Raw genomic sequence first — 22,297 nt, 5'->3', positions numbered from 1 at the left:
TGTGTGCTATACAGCTGCAACATCCAGTTTGGGCGCAAAAAAAAATCTAGCCTGAGCTTCCTGTCTGACTGGATTCGTACAAGAATTTAGAACCTAACATGCCTAAAGCCTTTGGAATTTGCGGCTACTCAAAAAGGCCTGGTTAGAGAAACAATGCTCTATGGCTTATCATGATAGTAATCTGTGACTTCTTCTTCTTACCCTGACTGCTCTTCGTACTGATCCTATGATGAACCTCCTGGCTGGCTTGGCCTCCACAACTTCTTCTCCTCCCTCCTTCTGTCTGTCCACTCCATTTTGCTTCTGTTGTTGTTCCCCTTCCTCCTCAGGGGCGTCGAAGGGGTAGGTGAGCTCTATGTCCCCCTCGTCCAGAGCTATCTTCTCCCCTTTGAAGTTGGGCTTCTCGTACAAGACCCAGCTGCAGAGAGGAATGGAAAGACAGGAAAATGAAAAGTAAGGGTCCATGGTCTGAACAAGATTCATTTGAATACAATGCATGATCTATATTGATTCATTCATAATCATGGGGTCTACATGGAAGACATGAGGAGAGTCGAATAACCCTTTTAGGTTCTGGATAGTACCTTTTTTTGGGGCCCTTTTTCTCTCCAATTTTGTGAATTCCAATCTTGTCTCATCGCTGCAACTCCCCAACGGGCTCGGGAGAGACAAAGATCGGGTCACGTGTCCTCCGAAACATGACCCGCCACATGACCCGCCAAACCATGCTTCTTTATTATTTAAAAAAATATATTTTTTACACCTTTTTCGTGATATCCAATTGGTAGTTACAGTCTTGTCCCATCGCTGCAACTCCCGTACGGACTCAGGAGAGGCAAAGGTCAAGAGCTATGTATCCTACAAAACACGACCCTGCCAAGTCGCATTGATTCTTGACACACTGCTCGCTTAACCCAGAAGCCAGCCGCACCAATGTGTCGGAGGAAACACTGTACAACTGGTAGCCGAAATCAGCTTGCAGGCGCCCGGCCCGCCACAAGGAGTTGCTAGAGCGCGATGGGATAAGGAAATCCCGGCCGACCAAACACTCCCCATAACCCAGATGACCCTGGGCCAATTGTGTGCCGCCTCATGGTTTTCCCAGTCACGGCCGGCTGTGACACAGCCTGGGAACAAACCCGGAGCTGTAGCAACGCCTCAAGCGAGGCGATGCAGTGCCTTAAGACCGCTGGAGGCTCCAAACCGCGCTTCTTAACATCCCGCCCGCTTAATCCGGAAGCCGGCCGCACCGATGTGTCAGAGGAAACACCATTCAACTGACGACCAAAGTCTGGATAGGACCTTTTATTCTAAGAGAGTGTACAGTAATAGGTTGTGAGAGACTAATTTAATTTATTTTTTTCGAGTAGGCAAATTATAACAAGAGGGAGAGACAGGTAGACAGATATGCAAATATTGCAATAGAGCATGCCAAGATCTTAGTCCCCTCTCCAGAGATCTCCTCAAAAAGTCACAGCAGTGCAGAGAAAGGGATGTGTGTGAGAGACGTAAATGATTCCCGCTGCAGTGCTCGCACCCAGTGCAGGTGTTGGACTGCATGCCTTTGCTCCATTTCCTGGAATAAATACTGCTTAAAGCGTTTCCAATTTCAGACATTGGTGTTCAGTTCCGTGTATCTCAGCGGGTGATAGGGGGGCATTCAAGATCTACATGATTTGGCAGCATTGGAGATACTTTAATAACCTTGACAGGATAGTTTAAATATTGTTTCCTGCTTTGAGGTTGGGCCAAATATGTGGAAGTGACATGTGACACGAGGAAAAAGTGTGACCTTTGGTCTTGTTTGCTGCTGGAGGCAGTAAAATATAGGCACCAATGACACCATCTCTCTGTGGCTCTGTCTTTTTTCCAGGACACATAAGGTGCTTTGGAACAGGTGATTACATCCATTGTCGATCTGTTCACAACTGACTGTTTGTGTGTGTCCCTGCATGTCATATACCCGTGTGTGGGTGTGTGCATACCCTCAAGTCTAATGTCCATGAGCAGTTCTAACTACAACAGTGAGTGAGTGAGCGAGCGTGCGTGCATTTGAATACTTACCCTCCCCTGACAACCCTGATCGAGATAGTCTCCTGTAGTTGCCAGGGTGTGGCATCAATGACATCACTCCGCACCTCAATCCGCTGGCCACACATTCCTGGCTGGTCAAAGATGAACATCTGGAAAAGACAGCACCATTTCATTAGAGATGCTCAACTTCAAAGAGCACACGGATACTGTACCGTGCTCCATCCCCTATCCCAGCATGGATGCTAGATCTGTTTGTGCTTTAGCCAATATCTCTGACGCACATTAAAATGTTCTGATCAAGGCCGTTGTAAAAAAAGGGAATGTCAAGCTTTTGATAGGTCGCTCAAATAAAACCAACAGGCTTTTAATGGTGAGCGAGGTTTGCGTCCCCGTTTCTTTTCAACGATGATGTCATTTTTTTGGTTTGCACAGCTGACTCACGTTTGTTGAGCGCCCGCCACTTCTTGCTGTATATTAAAGGAACAAGCTTATCACATGACCAGGCTAACTCTAGCCAGCTCTTTCCTCCATCACTGGAGGTAGCAAAGAGCAAAAAGAGTGTGACGCAACTTAGCTACAGCCGCTTTGTGTTGTTAGCCATGTGAACGTTCAGGCAAGGTACCGTATGCTATTGTGTATCACAGCCAGGCTTCTTTAAATCAGAACCTGTCGGAGCTAAATGTCAAGCAAGTCTGTAGGTGTCATGACGAATTCCATGTTGATGGAGAAAAGCTAATTGGAGCATGCAGGAGCAAGCTTGACATTTATCTTGTTTCATAATCTTAATGGCAAAAGGCAAATAGGGCAGGTATGTCGCTAGTGTTATTTAGTAACCCCACCACGGTAATTTAAATACCACAGTAATTGTTTGAGCACAGGATCGTTTGACTGGAGCACAAAAGCATTGGCAAGGCATGGATGTAACTTCTGCCAAAGAGGAAGTAATTGTGAATGGCTACTAACGAGAGACTTGAAACCATAACCAACAATAAAACTAAAACATGCCGATCAAGTACGCCCAATTTTTTTGAAGAAAAGTGATCAAAGTTCATTCGAGTTGCCTCTTTGTTAAACAAGAAAGAGATAGGCTTTTGGCATAAACGCATCGGCCATCACCAGTGAGTGAGCTGCTCATCATTGGGTAAATAAATCAGTGAAAGTGGAAAGCATTTTTAGGACCATCATTTCGTGTTCATATTGTAGCCTACAATATGACTGCATACACCTAGGCCTGGGCTATTGATGGATTCACGTCAAGTTTATTGATCTCAGATTGTCAAGGTAGCTTGTCATTTCGATCATTTGTACAGTATTAAAAAAGATTCTGCCAAAGTCTCCAGTCATGAAATGAGTTTAGAAAAAGAGCACATTTTCCCCGGACCCTAGGCTATTGAAATGCCTCTCTACAGCTCTATTCCACTACACAAATGCGATGATATGCATGCAATGCTTTCTGCTTCCGATACCTCAGAGCTGCCCAGGTCACCCCCCTCTTTTGTTCACTTTTTGTTCCGGAACCTTCCGATTTACAAATTATGCACTGATTATGATTTGATTTTCTCTCAAATCAAGCACTGCAAGCTTTGGCGACCCTATGCTGGGGTTGCGACCCTTAGGTTGGGAACCCCTACTCTTGTAGTATGTTAGGACTATAGTGAATGAACTGGGCTTTCAGTAATATTGTCCAAACCACTAAGTGTGCATTGGAAAAAAAGACAATGGCTTTCTTTCCACTTCCACACAGATCTAATTGATTGATCCAAATGTTCAACAGCCTAAATAGAGAATGATGTTTGGTTGAGTGAATCTGAATGGAATCATACTCATCTCATTTCCTCAGCTTTACCATGCTCTACATGCGATCCCTCTCCTCATCCTTAATTACTTGCCTTCGGCAACTAACTGTCACTTTGGGGTACGGTGAAGTGTGAAGCCATTAATTCACTTTGAATTATCCTCATTAATCCTAACGGCTAACCTGGTGAAAAACTGCTAACATGGTGGCTAACCTGGTGAGCAGTCATCCTTCACTACATCTAAAAAAAGGTTGCAATGGGACATTGACCTTTACTTCAGGACAAATTGTATACTGTAGGACAAAGATGATAGATGAGGGATAGAGGTGTAGTTGTTTGCAATGGGACGTTGACCTTTACTTCAGGGCACATTGTGTAGTGTAGGACAAAGACGATAGATGAGGGATAGAGGTGAAGTTGTTTCACAGTCAGACAGACACTCACCTTTCCTGGCCGAGGGTTGAGCTTTCCATGTTCTTTCTCCTTGGTGAGCTGCAGACACACAGAGAAAACAGCCATCTAGTCATTTCATACTTTATCAAACCACTATAAATAGCACATTGTTATCTTACCTATCAATCTTTTAAGATGAATGCAGTAAGTTGCTCTGGATAAAAGCGTCTGCTAAATGACTATGATTTTTTTTAAATGTAACAGTGCATCACGAGACTTTCTACAGTATGTCATGTTTAACTTAGGGATTGGATTAGGGATTGGAATCTAAATAGTTAACATGCCAAACCTCAAAATATCTCAACTACTGCAGCAACAGTACCCAAACAACTACAGAAATGTTAAACCTAAAAACCCCAGCCACCCTGTCAACCTGTTTTGCAGTTACTGATGAACACACACAAGGCCACCCATGTCCCTTTACTCCCTGAGAGAATGCAAACATCAACTTCACATTGAGAGGCATGAGACAGAAAACAACAAACTACTGTGTGTGTGTGTGTGTGTGTGTGTGTGTGTGTGTGTGTGTGTGTGTGTGTGTGTGTGTGTGTGTGTGCGTGCGTGCGTGCGTGCGTGCGTGTGTGTTTGTGTGTGTGTTTGTGTGTGTGTGTATATTTTTGTCCACACAATTAACCATTCAAAAGTGGGAATACCCTTTGCAGTGATTTACTACTGTTGATCTATTTCACGTTATTTCAGCCAGTAAGAGACAATTTCAGTATTCCTCCATCTAGGAGAACTGGTTCTGAGGAAGACGAGGAGAGGGGAGCGGCCATTTTGAAAGCACAACAACCTAGAAGGAAGTGAGAAAGACGCATTCTTGTGTCATTTGTTCTCGTCTCACCAGACCTTGACATTCCTTGGCTACATCGGTTTCTCAATGACATGTACTAGTGGCATGTAGCTGGAATGCAATAGAATGTGTCCACACTGTGGTCTGCAGTCCTTCACCTTTCTGGATGGACAGGTAGAGAGTTTGTGTTTGTTTTGTGTGCGCGTGTGTGCGTGTGTGTGTGTCTTTATGTGCAAGTCATTAAGGTATCAAATGTCTGCTTGACTCTTTGCAGTAGGAGCTCATAGGAAATAGTAACTTATCCTCTAGATCGCTTTACACTCTATAATCAAAGATCAAATATGGTATGAAAGTCCTTCCTACTTCCTGGATCATATCCAATCCTGTTTTGAATGGCCTTCAAACTCATATCATCAAATTCATGAAAACTCGGTCAATTAAGATATGTACAATTCGATTCGTATTAGTGGATTCATTTACTTCTACCCAATGCCATTTACGAAGGCTTTTGGTTACGAAAAGAAACCACTATCAAAAACCTTAATGAAAGGCATCAGGCAGAAGTAAATGAATCCCTGAATACAACTGGAATTGTACATATATCTTAAGTGACTGCATCTTCATAAATTTGAAGACAATTTTGAAGGCCATTCAATAATAGCATGGGACATGATCCAGGAAGTAGGCGGGACTTTCAGATCATATTCAGGTCATGAACAGAATCTGTTGCTTTCTCCAATCCACACATTGCTTATCCTGGCATGACTGTCTAGTAAGATTTGCTGCCTTAACACTGCACCCTGAAACGTTTGTGGCTAAATGAGTCTTGAACTATAACAAAGTGGCCCTCGACTTCATTCAGCTTGAGCATTCGAAACGGTTACAGGACACCGGTCGACTGTGTCCCACCCGCTCACTTGAAAATGAGCCGAGGGGAGGATTGAGCCACAGTTTAAAAGACCTCCGATACAACCTTGGCTTTGCCATTGCCATTTCACAGGGAAAAAGAGGGGTTGGCGGGTGGGACACAATGGAGACAATGGAGCCCGGTTAGCCAATGTGCGAGGGCACTGGATGGTCGGCCCAATTGAGGTAGTATGTACATGAATGTATAGTTAAAGTGACTATGCATATGTGATAAACCGAGAGTAGCAGCCGCGTTAAAAGAGACGTGCCAACATTAATGAAATAATGTCATTAAGTGCAATTGAAGATTATAAGGCAAGAATGGTTCATGCTCTTTTTTTCATGCATCTTCGCTTGCTGAGGGAGATGCCTTACCAGACTCAGTGAGCCATAGTCAAATCAGTCCGGTACGGAACGTATTCAAAATGCTGTAGGTGCGTTGTGTAAGCCGTAAGTCAACGTGTACAGTCATTAAACACACAGCGTGTATCTCTGTTGTCTTTGGGGGTAGGAAAAAAACGACTGAAACTGCTGAGAGACGAAGTGAGCACATCCCACAATAGAGGGATCATCATTTGATGACACAGCGCTGCCAAGGTCCTTTTGTCAAAGGTGATTGAGTACTGTGGTATTTATCCAGATTGTTTATGTGCGGAGTGTGCCTTTCCAGTTTGCGACAGGAAAATGGTTGTATAGGACACTAGTCCATGCTAAAGACAATTGACCTGCATAAATCATAACGCATATGGCGCTTTCCATGACAGACTGTCCAGGTGAATCCAGGTGAACTCTATAATCCCTTATTGGTGTCACCTGTTAAATCCACTTCAATCAGTGTAGATGAAGGGGAGGAGGCAGGTTAAAGAAGGATTTGTAAGCCTTGAGATATGGCTTGTGTGTGTATGTGTGCCATTCAGAAGGTGAATGAGCAAGACAAAAGATCAGTGCCTTTGAACGGAGTATAATATATACAGCCAAAAGCAAACAGGAAAATGCTCATCGAGAGGCAGCGCTCCGATTGGCTGGGGACTTTAATGCAGGGAAACTTAAATCCGTTTTACCTCATTTCTACCAGCATGTTAAATGTTCAACCAGAGGGAAAAAAACTCTAGACCTCCTTAACTCCACACACAGAGACGCATACAAAGTTCTCTCCCTCCCTCCATTTGGCAAATCAAGACCATAATTCTATCCTCCTAATTCCTGTTTACAAGCAAAAACTAAAACAGGGAGCACCTGTGACCTGGTCAATAAAAAAGTGGTGAGATGAAGCAGATGCTAAGCTACAGGACTGTTTTGCTAACACAGACTGGAACATGTTCAGGAATTATTTTTTTTAACAGCGAATAAACTATTAAAATAGGGAGATTGAGGGATTTTAACAGCCGTACCCTAGTACAAGCCATGTGACTGCAGTGAATGTGGCTGAGGGACTATGAAAAACACTAAGAATACATTGTGGGCACTAACATATTTGTTTTTTAAAACCCTATAAAGTAGTCCAGGATTTTGTGACATCGGTAAAATACGCTTAAACACGCATTGTGACAATTGTTCTGCCAATACCTCGGCATGACCTAACTTTTTAATGCCCACAACTGTAATAATTATCATGATGATCATCATCATTAATCGAGTCAGGCATGTACTGGTTGGTACATGATGAAATCCAGGCACATTCACATCTGCTGTCTCAGCCACTGCCTGTCACCAAGGCAGTACCCCAAGGCTCGATCCTAGGCCCCACGCTCCTCTCAATATACATCAACAACATAGCTCAGGCAGTAGGAAGCTCTCTCATCCATTTATATGCAGACACAGTATTATACTCAGCTAGCATCTCCCTGGATTTTGCGTTAAATGCTCTACAACAAAGTGTTCTTAGTATCCAACAAGCTTTCTCTGCCATTAATCTTGTCCTGAACACCTCCCAAACAAAGGTAATGTGGTTTGGTAAGAAGAATGCCCCTCTCCCCAAAGGTGTGATTACTACCTCTGAGGGTTTAGAGCTTGAGGTAGTCACCTTGTACAAGTACTTGGGAGTATGGCTAGACGGTACACTGTCCTTCTCTCAGCACATATCAAAGCTGCAGGCTAAAATTAAAATCTAGACTATCGTAATCGCTCCTCTTTCACCCCAGCTGCCAAACTAACTCAAATTCAGATGACCATCCTGCCCAAGTTAGATTACAGAGACTTCATTTATTTTTAGATCGGAGGTTAGGGTGCTAGATGTCTCGAGCGGCTAGATGTTCTTTACCATTCGGCCATCAGATTTGCCACCAATGCTCCTTATAGGACACATCACTGCACTCTATACTCCTCTGGAAACTGGTCATCTCAGTATACCTGCCGCAAGACCCACTGGTTGATGCTAATTTCTAAAACCCTCTTAGGCCTCACTCCCCCCTATCTGAGATATCTACTGCAGCCCTCATCCTCCACATACAACACCCATTCTGCCAGTCACATTCTGTTAAAAGGTCCCCAAAGCACACATCCCTGGATCACTCGACTTTTCAGTTCGCTGCTGCTGATAGACTGGAACGAGCTACAACAAACACTCAAACTGGACAGTTTTAACTCAATCTATTTATTCAAAGACTCAATCATGGACACTCTTACTGACAGTTGACTGCTTTGCGTGATGCATTGTTGCCTCTACCTTCTTGCCCTTTGTGCTGTTGTCTGTGTGCAATAATTTTTGTACCATGTTTTGTGCTGCTACCATGTTGTGCTGCTCCCATGTTGTGTTTCTACCATGTTGTTGTCATGTTGTGTTGCTACCACGCTGTGATATCATGCGTTGCCGCCTTGCTATGTTGTTGTCTTAAGCCTCTTTAGGTAGTGTTGTCTCTTGTCGTGAAGTGTGTTTAGTTCTATATTTATTTTATGATGATTTTTTAATCCCAGCCCCTGTCCCCGCAGGAGGCCTTTTGCCTTTTGGTAGGCCGTCATTGTAAATAAGAATTTGTTCTTAACTGACTTGCCTAGTTAAATAAAAAGGTCCAGGACGATACCGTAGGTCCAGGACGATACCAGTGTGGCGATACTCTTTAGTATCGTGGCAAGGAAACAAAACACAAAGCAGATTTGACTTCTTTATGAAAAAAGCCCTAACGTTGGAAACAAACATCATTGTGTTGTCATCCAGCGTCACATGTATTTATTTTCCAAGCTATAGCTCACAATATTTTACACACAGCAGGTTTTTAAAGGACTAAAGAGTTTGGTCTGCTTGGTGTTTTGCGATACGGGCATTGTCACAGCCCATCATGTACCCACGCCTCTCCACCTCCCAAGTGTCAACCTCCAGCCAAGCACCCCAGGCTGGAAATGTGCTTACAGATTACATGGCGGCGTCTCAGCACGATACGTTCAGACTGTGCACAGACTTGTGTAAGAGCGAGATGAACGGAACAGCGGGGGGAAAGACAGAGAAGACTTAATCGTCGTCGTCCCCCCTTCCACCACCCTCCCTCCTCTCCTGGGCCAGACTGTCGACTCAGCTCTGTCAGATCCACCAGTAAGCAAAGGTCAAAGTTGAGGTAAACGAAAGATGAAAAGATGAGGAGTGTCAGACCAAGAAGGATTCGATCGCTGGGAGGATAAGTGCTGCCGAGAACATAGATGTACAGTGTGTCCAAGGCCTGTTGCCATAGACGCATCTTATTAAGATCATGTCAATTCCTGTATATTCAAATTCCCCCAAAACTCCAACCGTTGTGTTCTGATAGGTATGTCTCTGCGTGTGTTGGACTTTCTCTTTCACCCTTTCACGCTCCCCATCTCTCACTTTCCCTTTGCTTCTCTCTCTCTCTCTCTCTCTCTCTCTCTCTCTCTCTCTCTCTCTCTCTCTCTCTCTCTCTCTCTCTCTCTCTCTCTCTCTCTCTCTCTCTCTCTCTCTCTCTCTCTCTCTCTCTCTCTCTCTCTCTCTCTCTCTCTCTCTCTCTCTCTCTCTCTCTCTCTCTCTCTCTCTATTTTTTTCCCTCCCTTTTCCTCTCTGTTGGCTAAAGGAAAGCAGGATGAGGCTGTAAAAGCCAACAGTGGGCAGTGAAAACAGTCTCCAAAATAACTTGCCTGGCAACACCCAGATGATAACAGGCCACTCATTGTACCTGTTCTGGTGACGTAGCATTCATGTAGGTCAGATAGCCACCAGCATTACAGGTTACTGAACTGCCCTTGTGACTTCTGTCCCGAATTCTTAGCTGAGATCTAGGCTATGCATGCCCAGAAACTCTTGCATAAATCATAGATTAATGTCAGCTTGAGTCCCACACGTGGATCTCACATTCAGATGTATACAAGGATTCTACCGATATAACGGAGGTCAGAGAGCCAGTTCCATTGAGGAGCCAAATCACATGGTGAAAGGGTCAATAATAGTCTCAGTGACAGAAACATGAGCTGCTCAGGTCTACCTGTGGCCTGAGGGGAGGCAGGGTTATTAGATCAGCACACAAACAGAACGCCTGTGCACTGTGCCAACTCTGCAAAACACAGTTTGCATAGGATAAGTGTCAACGTCTCGGTCGAATGGTGAAAGATAAAGCTCCCCACTGGACGAGCGGTGTTCAGTATCTCCTAATGTCAGTATGTACACGCACCTGTGTGGCTGATGTATATGCCTGACAATGTCATTAGAGGGAACATAAGGAAGTGGCCTGGTGGGATGTTGTAACTCCTGCCATGTCCCGTCAGAGATGCGTCTTGTCCCGCTTCTTCTTTTTTTTTTGCTCATCTGTATTGTTTGCTGTGACTGTATTTATCAGAGAGCTGAAAATGTGTATTACGAATGCAGATGGGAGGAGCTAGTAGCTACATGAGACGGGAGCACGGATACTGTGGCTGATGTAATGCTTCTAGCCATGGGATCCATTGCGTTTCATCAGCCTCCGGTACCATTTCACCGCCCTCACCCTTTCATCCGGGAAAGGGCATCGGCGTCACCGCGGTGGAACTCGTCAAGTGAAAAGGTAGAAAAATCAGGAACCTACAATGGTAATTTGCACTTTTTCTCAAATCAGATTGTCACGTAAATCTCTTCCTAAACTCATCTGTTCTTCAAAACGTCCATGTAAACGAATGACAAAAATGCTCGGTAGGCGTGTAAAACATGTACATCCTGAAAACTTAGGCTGAGTTCCATTTCCAGAAGGCGAGGTCAGTACAGGTGCATCAAAGCTGGGACCGAGAGACTGAAAAACAGCTTCTATCTCAAGGCCATCAGACTGTTAAACAGCCACCACTAACTAACATTGAGTGGCTGCTGCCAAGACACTGACTCAACTCCAGCCACTTTAATAATGGGAATTGATGGGAATTGATGTAAAATATATCACTAGCCACTTTAAACAATGCTACTTAATATAATGTTTACATACCCTACATTATTTATCTCATATGTATACATATATGCTGTACTCTATATCATCTACTGCATCTTTATGTAATACATGTATCACTAGCCACTTTAAACTATGCCACTTTGTTTACATTCTCATCTCATATGTATATACTGTACTCGATACCATCTACTGCATCTTGCCTATGCTGCTCTGTACCATCACTCATTCATATATCTTTATGTACATATTCTTTATCCCTTTACACTGTGTATAAGGTAGTAGTTTTGGAATTGTTAGCTAGATTACTCGTTGGTTATTATTGCATTGTCGGAACTAGAAGCACAAGCATTTCGCTACACTCGAATTAACATCTGCTAACCATGTGTATGTGACAAATAAAATTTGATTTGATTTCTTCCTATCCCTCCTATATTCTTCTCCTCTCACACTGTGTTCTCACAATCACTCACTACAAATATTTTTAAAAAAATGTGTCATGAGGCCAATGGTGAAATATGTGTCCAAGACAAATCCAATCCAATTGCAGTCCTATTAAATGCCCCTATTCCCCCTGTACTAGACCCCTTCCCAAATGGCTCTTTGTCATGAATTATATCACACTCCTTTTTCCATCCCCATGATCCCAGTATTCACACAATCTTCCTGAAACTTTTTCCAACTAAGTACTAAGTACTCACATAGGCGTCGGGGAAAGCTCTATACTTGGGCACCAGGTTCTTCTCTGGCTCTGGACTGAAGTGAGATCCTCCATGGACAGACCCCGTGTTGAACAGTGGTGAGTTCAGGCCTTCGTTACTGAAGCTCCTCTGCAGGCCCAGACCAATAGAGCCCACAGAGCCCATACCACCCAGTCCCGGGCTGAGCTTGGACTGGGAGTCATTAGAATTGGCGAACGATCTGTCCAGAGATGAGCTTGTGGGACTGACGAGGCTTCCGAGGGTAGAGGTGAAGCTAGGGAGGGGAGGGGGCCTGCTCATTCGAGAGTTGGTGTCGGTGTGGTTTCCGGTTAAGGAGCCAGACATCAGGGAGGAGAAACGTTCGTAGCGGAAGGGGGTAGAAGGGTCAGTTCCGGTTCCAGCTCCAGATTCAAATCCAAGTCTGCTCCCAGGCCCACCGGCCATGCCCATACCAACCCCTGTGCTCATGCGGTCCTGGTTAGGCCCTATGTCCGGTAGGGAGCTCGTACGGAAAAGAGAGGGCCGCTGGCCTGGGCTATGGGCATTGCCATTCTCCTGTGGCTGATCAATCGATGCTGAACGATAGCTGGAGAAGAGGAACGAGTTGTCCAGGCGCGAGGGGCTTGGAGACTGGTTGTTGCTCCCTCCGTTTAGTATGGGGGACGGCGAGTGCTCTGAGGACGAGTCACTGCCCAAGGAGCTCTTCCTCACGATGATGCTGTTAAGAGCCGAGGCTCGGAGTGGGAGGTTGAGGCTTCCACGGTTCAAATGGTGGTCCCCAGCCTGCTGCTCCTGCTGCTGTTGGAGCTTCATCAACTCCAGAGGGGAGCGCATCTCTTTGGGGGCACCCCGTTTGAGGCCCAGGTCTGCGGGAAGGATGTAACGGTCGTTAGTGACCTCCAGCGAAGATCCAGCGGGCACCTGGGGAGATTTGGTGTTGGTGGGGGTGGAGCAGGGGGCATCCTCCACGATAGGGGAAAGGGAGGAGAAGATGGAGGGGGCAGTGGTCCCCCGCAGGCTCCTCTGCCTCTGGACCGGGATAGGGTTCATGCTCTTCAGGGTGTCCACCAGGCATTCCATGTCACCGTGATAGGGGGAGCCTGGGTCAGGGGTCACGGGAGAGGAAGAGGGGGAAGGGTCTGAGGCGGAGAGGTCAGGGAGCAGCTCCACGAGTGTGGCCTTGTACACCCCAGAGAAGAAGTCACTGCTGCCTCTGCTGTAGTCCACGTCGTCAATAGACTGACCCGCCGAGGAGAAGTTTGAGACTGGGAGCGACTGTGGATCACAGCCTGATTTTATCTTCTTTGCCACGGACTCTCCCGCCCTACTCTTTTGCTCTACCCCTCTCTCTCTCTGTCCTTCAGGTGCAGTGGCTAGCTCCTCCTCCTCTTCCCACTCCCTCCTCCTCCCCCTGCCTGTTTCTGGCTCGCTACTCTCATGGCTCAGCTGAACTTCGCTCCTGTCGCTCAGCCAGTGACCGTTGCCGGGGGAACCGGGCATGTTCGAGGAGTGGGAGGACAGGCCAGGTTCCTGGAATGGCGGCCCGGGGGAGGTGAGGTGTTGTCTGTACACAGGGAGGGAGGGGGACTGGGAGGAGTACAATCCATTGTACGTGGACACACTTGACTCATTCGACTGAGAGTCAGAGCGCCAGGACACCCCTGTGGGGTCGAAAGTGGTTTGCGCCCCCTCATCCTGGTTTCTCCATTTGTATTCTGGTACGACTGGACCTAGGTCACTTTCAGTTCTATTGGGGTCAGTGATAGTGCTTGTACTGTAGTCCACACTGTATTCAGTGTGGTCTGTGGTGTCATTGTCGGTGACCTGGGAGACTTTGCGGAAGTCCTGTTTTGATTCCTCCATGCCCTCGTGGGTGGGAGAGGGTCTTATAATGAGAGTGGAACGGAATAATTTCATCTCGCTGTCTGACTCCAGATAAGCCACTATCTGCTGAATTTCTGAATCAGAGCCCTCAGAGTCTTTTAAAGCAGTACTGAGAACAGCTGAAGCATCCAGAGACCTAACAGGTAGGAGACAAACAGAATGGCACAAGTTAATAATAGTGATTGACCAATCATGGCAGTGTGTTAAGGACTGTTTAGTCAAGAGGTGGTGATTATCTAGGCGAGCTATGAAAATCATAGAGGTGAACTTTAGGTATGCAGAATTGGGTGTACTGTTAAAAAAAAAAATTAACAGAAGCTAGGCTACATGCTTCACCAGCAGTGTGGTTTTGGGTCATTGATTGGGAAATGTAACAATGATGGCCCAAAAACTGTATACATCTTCTTGTGTATAGTTAGTACATTACTATTAAGACCAATATATATTATACATTGTGTGGTGGGTCAATTTTCTTTCAGACTGTCCAACCTAAAATGTATACTGAAAAAAAAAAAAAAAAAAAACTTACACACATTGCAACGATGTTTAACCAGAGATTATATCACTAGCCACTTTAAACAATGCTACCTAATATAATGTTTACATACCCTACATTATTCATCTCATATGTATACGTATATACTGTACTCTATATCATCTACTGCATCTTTATGTAATACATGTATCACTAGCCACTTTAACTATGCCACTTTGTTTACATACTCATCTCATATGTATATACTGTACTCGATACCATCTACTGTATCTTGCCTATGCTGCTCTGTACCATCACTCATTCATATATCTTTATGTACATATTCTTTAACCCCTTACACTGTGTATAAGACAGTAGTTTTGGAATTGTTCGTTAGATTACTTCTTGGTTATTACTGCATTGTCGGAACTAGAAACACAAGCATTTCCCTACACTCGCATTAACATCTGCTAACCATGTGTATGTGACAAATAAAATTTGATTTGATTTGATTAGTTTGTGTTTACAATGTGTACGAAGAGTTGTTGAAAGCTAAAGGTTACTTTAAGTCAACAGGTTTCAAATGATTCCAGGCCAAACCTACTGTGATACCACTGTGGGATGTAACCATTTGTTAAATCCCCTTTGTGAGCTTGAATGTCACAGGTTTACGTGACAAATTCATTTGAAATGAATCACTATTTCGCCATCGCCTTCAAAAATGCCTTCAAAATGAACTCCAAACAAAGCATTACTGGTACCGTCACCTTTGAATCGCAGTACTATTCCACACATGACTCAAATAAGCGTTAACAGCTATAGTGATTACTGTTCTGTTACAGCTCTCTGTGTTGGGAGGTGGCATGAACTAAAGTGCCCTACCTTCTCTTCGCGGAAGGAATGGGGGAGGGGGGGGGGGGGGGGGTTTCAAGAAGCACTAGAGGTCAAAAGATCAGAAAATAGCACTGTGTTGTGATAACCTTTCCACAAACCTGTTGGTGTACAACCTGAGCTCTCTCATACAGTGCCAGTCAAACGTTTGGACACACCAAGTCATTCAAGGGCTTTTCTTTATTTTTCAAAATGTTCTACATTGTAGAATAATACTGAAGACATCAAAACTATGAAATAACACATGTGGAATCATGTAGTAACCAAAAAAAGTGTTATATCAAAATATATTTCAGATTCTAGCCACCCTTGATGACAGCTTTGCACACTCTTGGCATTCTCTCAACCAGCATCACATGGAATGCTTTTCCAACAGTCTTGAAGGAGTTTCCACATATGACGAGCACTTGTTGGCTGCTTTTCCTTCACTCTGTGGTCTAACTCATCCCAAACCATCGCAATTGGGTTGAGGTCAAGTGGATGTGGAGGCCAGGTAATCTGATGCAGCTCTCCATCACTCTCCTTCTTGGTCAAATAGCCCTTACACAGTCTGGAGGTGTGTTGGGTCATTGTCCTGTTGAAAAACAAATGATAGTCCCACTAAGTGAAACCAAGATGGGATGGCGTATCGCTGCAGAATGTTGTGGTAGCCAATTCTAAATAAATCACTGACAGTGTCACCAGCAAAGCACCCCCAAACCATCACACATCGTCCTCCATGCTTTACGGTGGGAACTGCACATGCAGAGATCATCCGTTCAATTACTCTCACAAAGACACAGCGGTTGGAACAAAAAAATCAAAATTTGGACTCATCCGAACAAAGAACAGATTTACACCGGTCAAATGTCCATTGCTCGTGTTTCTTGGCCCAAACAAGTATCTTCTTATTATTGGTGTCTTTTAGTAGTGGTTTCTTTGCAGCAATTTGACCATGAAGGCCTGATTCACACAGTCTCCTCTGAACCGTTGATGTTGAGATGTGTCTGTTACTTGAACTCTGTGAAGCATTTATTTGGGCTGCAATTTCTGAGGCTGGTAACTCTAATGAACGTATCCTCTGCAGCAGAGGTAACTCTGGATTTTCATTTCCTGTGGCAGTGCTCATGAGAGCCAGTTCCAACATAGCGCTTGATGGTTTTTGCAACTGCATTTGAAGAAACGTTCAAAGTTCTTGACATTTTCCGGATTGACTGACCTTCATATCTTAAAGTAATGATTGACTGTCGTTTCTCTTGGCTTATTTGAGCTGTTCTTGCCATAATAAATTTTAACAAGACACACCTGTTGTTAACTGAAATGCATTCCAGGTGACTACCTTATGAAGCTGGTTGAGAGAATTCCAAGAGTGTGCAAAGCTGTCATCAAGGCAAAGGGTGGCTACTTTGAAGAATCTCAAATATACAATATATTTCGATTTGTTTAACACTTTTCTGGTTACTACATGATTCCATATATCATAGTTTTGACATCTTCACTATTATTCTACAATGTAGAAAATTGTAAAAATAAAGAAAACCCCTGGAATGAGTAGGTGTGTCTGAACCTTTGACTGGTACGGTACGACAGATCAAATCAGATGCCAGACATGCATTCCTCATAGGTCACTGTTGCATAATTACTATGTTTTGAAGTATGATTAATATGCTTTCAGCAGAAGAGGAAACACTTTAATTGGATAGTCCATCTGTAGATACTCTACAGACAGACAATCTACAGACGAGTCATGTGGGAATCCAAATCAAACTTGGTCCTGGGGACTCAAAGGGTTGCACCCCCCCCCCCCCCCTTCCTAGCACTCACACACTTCATTATTTATTTGAAAAACGAAAAAACACCCATTTGGGTCCCGGGAATAGGATTTTCATGCGCTGAACTAGCTCACCCGATTCATGTAGTCAAGGGGCTTGATAATTAGTTGACAAGTTAGCTCTGGTATAGTTAGAAAAACCACCTGCTCGAACCCACTAAACCATGAGAACCACAGACTTACGATCAGATGAAGCATTTGATTTCATGTCCATAACAAAAATGTGTTGGGTCTGTTCAAACATGTAGGGTCTCTCTCCAGGGACAGGTACAAATAGACAGATTCAACATAAAGTGTACAATATGCAAACTACTAGAGAGACAAGTGGGGTGCCAAGTCAGACGTAAGTGACCTATCTATGTGTTCCAGACTAAAACAGCAGTCCTTTTATGAGTTGACAACAAATTGTTTACCTACGTTAAATGGAGTTCATTTATCCTCACAACTCCTCCCTGATTTCATACTACCATTTTGGAAAGATTTGAAAGCACATCACTACAACAGCGTAGCAGCGCATTTCTTTTTCTAAACTATTTCTTTATCCAACTTCTTTCCAGTGTTTTTCTTGGTAGTGTGCTATGGCACTTCTCCATCCGTCCGTTTCAGCAGGTAGATCCACTCATCACAACACCTGGCCCCGGGGAAGACAGAAGGGCTTAGCTACCACATACCACCACACCTTTGCTGGAACATGCAGCTTTAAAGAGCGACTGCCCCTAAAAAGCAACTTCTCGTTTTTTTAAAGTTTTTTTTTTTAAACGGCCTATGTGTCATTGGTATGAATCAAATATTTATTCCAGTGTCAAAGTTTAGTATCATGTGTAAATAAGATCATTTTGGTCATAAAGTCAGTCTCGTCCAAAACTAAGATTCGTGAGATGATAGGAAAAGATTGTATGTCATGGAATGAAGGGTAACATAACAGTTTCCTATGGGTTGGGTTTATTTGAATCCTGCCCACATGCCCTCAGCCGGCAGAACCCAAGTAATCATCAGTTCGGAGCGCAGCTGCACGCGACCTGATCGTAATACCCATGATCAATTTGGTTTGACATCCCTATGGGGCGAGTTAGGGACCATCAGGAAATTACACAATGTACATGGGACTACATTTTAAAAGGCCAATAGGTCAACTTCGCCACAGTCGCACACCAGCCGGCTGAGGCTAACTTGGCTAATCATTTGGTTAACTCTTCACACCTGCGAACACACGCAAGAGACACCCGCATCAAACCACACCTGGAAATCAACTTCCGTTTGAATTCAATCATGGCTGCTAGCATTTCTTAAAGAACCAAATCTAAAATAAGGCCGAATCAGGAAGTGCAGTCGCCATTTAAAACGTCAAATCAACACAAATTCACAATAATCTGCTCCAACATGAGGAATTGGGAATTCACACACACACACACACACACACACACACACACACACACACACACACACACACACACACACACACACACACACACACACACACACACACACACACACACACACACACACACACACACACACACACACACACACACACACACACACACCTGTGCTGGCGGAGTGATTCCAGGAAAATAACCTGTCCCTCAACGTCAATAAAAAGGAAGGATCTTATTGAGGACTACAGGAGACAGAAGAGGGAGCACGCCTGCATCATCAGACGGGGACGCAGTAGATAGGATCAAAAGCTTGACGTTCCTTGGTGTACACATCACTGATGACCTGAAATGGACTCACCACACCGGCACTGTGGTGAAGAAGTGCAACAGTGCCTCTACAACCTCCTATGGCTTAAGAAATTTGGCATGGCCCCTAAGACACTCATGAACTTCTACAGATGCACCATTGAGAGCATCCTGTCGGGAATATATCACCACCTAAGATTTTACTGAGTTACAGTTCATATAAGGATATCAGCCATTGAAATAAATAAATTAGGCCCTAATCTCTGGATTTCACATGACTGGGAATATAGATATGCATCTGTTGGTCACAGATATCTTTAAAAAAAGTTTGTTTTTTTAAAGTAGGGACGTGGATCAGAACCAGTCAGTATCTGTTGTGACCATCATTTGCTTCATGCAGCGTGACATCTCTTTCGCATAGAGTTAATCAGGTTGTTGACTGTGGCCAGGGAAATGTTATCCCACTCCTCTTCAATGGCTGTGTGAAGTTGCTGAATATTGGCGGGAACTAGAACATGCCGTCATTCACATCCCAAACATGCTCAATGGGTCATGGAAGAACTGGGACATTTTCAGCTTCCATGAATTGTGTACAGATCCTTGCGACATGGGGTTGTGCATTATCATACTGAAACATGAGTAGATGGTGGCGGATGAATGACATGACAATGGGCCTCAGGATATCATCACGGCATCTCTGTGCATTCAAATTGCTAATCGACAAAATGTAATTGTGTTTGTTGTCCATAGCTTAAGCCTGCCCATACCATAACCATGGGGCTCTCTGTTCATGCCGTCGACAAACCGCTCACCCACACAACGCCTTACACGTGGTCTGCGGTTGTGAGGCCGGTTGGACGTACTGCAAAATTCTCTAAAATGATGTTGGAGGCTGCTTATGGTAGAGAAATTAACATTAAATTCTCTGGCAACAGCTCTGGTGGACATTCTTGCAGTCAGCATGCCTATTGCACACTCCCTCAAAACATTTATGGCATTGTGTTGTGTGACAAACTGCACATTTTAGAGTGGCCTTTTACTGTCCACAGCACATGGTGCACCTGTGTAATGATCATTCTGTTTAATCAGCTTTTTGATATTCCACACCTGTCAGGTAGGTAGATTATTTTGGAGAAGGAAAAATGCTCATGTAAACAAATGTGTGCACAAATTGTAAGAGAAATAAGCTTTTTGAGTGGTTGGAACATTTCTGGAAACTTTTATTTTAGCTCATGAAATATGGGACCAACACTTCACACTTTATGTTTATATTTTTGTAGTTTCTCTTGTGTAAATTCCCCTTGTGTACATATGTATAGATTGCATTTTGATACTGCTACAGTGCTATTTGGGTTGTTCATGGGATTTGTCCGTCAGTTCTTTTCTACTCTTTTCTTTTTTTACATTAGAATTGTTTGACATTTGACTGCATTGTTAGGAGCCAGTAACAGAAGAATTTCATTGCACTGCTAAAACGCCATCTAAAATGTGTACACGACTAATCAACTTATTTTTTGTAACTCTTTTTTCCCCCCTCTATGCTGTCTGAAGGGTAAGGTGGAGGAAGGCTTTGCGGTCTAAGGAAGAACACGAATATCCACTCACACTCTTTGCTTGTTCTTAAATTTTAATAGCAATGCATCAATCACGAAGAGATGTTAAAATCAGGCTACTCCTGTAGCTAAACACACTGGGATGTATAGTTCCCATAAGATAATTAATTTTGCCGGCATTACTGATACAATCTCCGGTATTTTGGCGATTAAAAATGTATTTTTTAAACATCCTGCTTTGGGCTGATGTGTCAATGTGTAGTTTACACATGCATAATCTATGAGCGGAATTACCATTTTACCTCAATTAGCCACAAAATCCTTAATTTAAAAGAAACTGTTTTCTTAAAGCTGTGCCGTGCAATTTTCCCTAAATTTCCCCCCAAGTGGGCCAGCCCCCTAGCAATTTGTGTTCTAGCCAATGAGTTGCCGCCCTGCGCATTTGAGTGACAGCTAGCAAGTGGCCAGCCCAGCGTTATCCAATGAGGTTACAGGGCGGGCCCAATGGCTCAGTGGACGCAGCAGAGAGAGAGCAATGACGTGGGGCACATATCATCTATTTCGGGGACCACTTTTGGCACGTGATTGCTACATTCAAATCCACTGGCTAATAAGTATACCAAAGTACCGGAGAATCTCTTTCACTTGCCACTCACGGCTGACTGTTTTTCTAACATGTTTTAGTGGCGAGGCCTGCGGGGGTGTGCCTCCTATAACGGAGGTATTCATCACAGACCAAAATTGTATTTTTTTATTACAGGTAAAGAAATGTTGGTTTGATATATCTCTTTTGAAAGTGTTGCCCTCATGTGGTGAACACCTATCATTGCCCATGGGTAAAACTATAATGTATGGGGCACAGTATGCTAATCAAGCTATGTCCTTAAATGTGCATTGGTTGTCAAATGTTGACTTTTCTTGAAAGTCTACCTTTGGCATGTTTCTGATTATTGCTTCCATCCTGGTATTCAAGAAAGAAAATTGAATTGTCTTAGAAAATCTAAGTAGGTTCGTAGAAAAAGAATGGATGGCGCCAATGACAGCACCAGATGACACAGTGTCAGCAGACATTTGGCCCTCCCAAATCCCTGTAGCAAGGTGGCCTCCGAGTCCAAAAACACTTTACACATTGAGGGTTATTCCCTTTAGCTTAGCTTCCACCTAGTGTTAACATGTCTGTCCATCAGAGCTCCAATCTCTTCCAGAGGTGGAGGTTTTGTCTATTGGCAGATTATGACAGGACTTCCTGGTTCATAAAAGGACAGAGTGCAACATACTCTACCATCCAGGACCTATATACTAGGTGGTGTCAGAGGAATGCCCCAAAAAATTGTCAGACTCCAGTCACCAAAGTCATAGACTGTTCTCTCTGCTACCGCATGGCAAGCGGTACCGGAGCGCCAAGCCTAGGTCCAAAAGGCTCCATAACAGCTTCTACCTCCTTTTGTTTTTACACTGCTGCTACTCACTGTTTATTCTCTATGCATAGTCACTTCACCCTACCTACATGTACAAATTACCTTGACTAATCTGTACCCCTGCACACTGACTCGGTACTGGTACCCCCTGTATATAGTCTCATTATTGTCATGTTATTTTAATGTGTTACGTTTTTTATTTGTATATTTTCTTAACTGTATTTTCTTAACTGCATTGTTGGTTAAGAGTTTGTAAGTAAGCATTTCACGGTATTCGGTGCATTTGACAAAAAAGAAGAAGATTTGATTTGATTAAAGCAGAGGCTAGCAAACCATTTTGTTTCCTGTGTGACTTTCTAGAAACTGCCTACATTCACACAAGCTGATTATTTCTATTTTTCATCCTTATATACAGTATAGAGATATCTCTTAGTGATATTGTAATAAGTAAGTGGACCACTGCATTCTTAACTCAACCATTGGTATATGCCACCATCTTGTGGGGCAGCAGGAAACAACAGCAGATATGTTTATTTTTATTTAACCTTTATTT

General features: G+C 43.8%; 1 protein-coding gene across 1 annotated transcript in view; it reads right to left on the bottom strand.

Annotated features, from left to right (window-relative positions):
• Positions 1 to 22,297, bottom strand: part of LOC135553331 (uncharacterized) — a 44,499-nt gene that overhangs the window by 12,389 nt on the left and 9,813 nt on the right. The window contains exons 3-6 of the mRNA XM_064985487.1: positions 12,032 to 14,051; positions 4,275 to 4,322; positions 2,065 to 2,183; positions 202 to 418 (exon numbers count right to left, since the gene is read on the bottom strand). Of these exons, the coding sequence (XP_064841559.1) occupies positions 202 to 418; positions 2,065 to 2,183; positions 4,275 to 4,322; positions 12,032 to 14,051 (2,404 nt within the window). The remainder of the gene's footprint in view (positions 1 to 201; positions 419 to 2,064; positions 2,184 to 4,274; positions 4,323 to 12,031; positions 14,052 to 22,297) is intronic.

Source organism: Oncorhynchus masou, chromosome 13 (assembly GCF_036934945.1).
Source record: "Oncorhynchus masou masou isolate Uvic2021 chromosome 13, UVic_Omas_1.1, whole genome shotgun sequence".
Lineage (NCBI taxonomy): Eukaryota > Metazoa > Chordata > Actinopteri > Salmoniformes > Salmonidae > Oncorhynchus > Oncorhynchus masou.
Note: the sequence above shows the minus strand (reverse complement) of the source record. Positions and strands in the feature narration are given on the sequence as shown.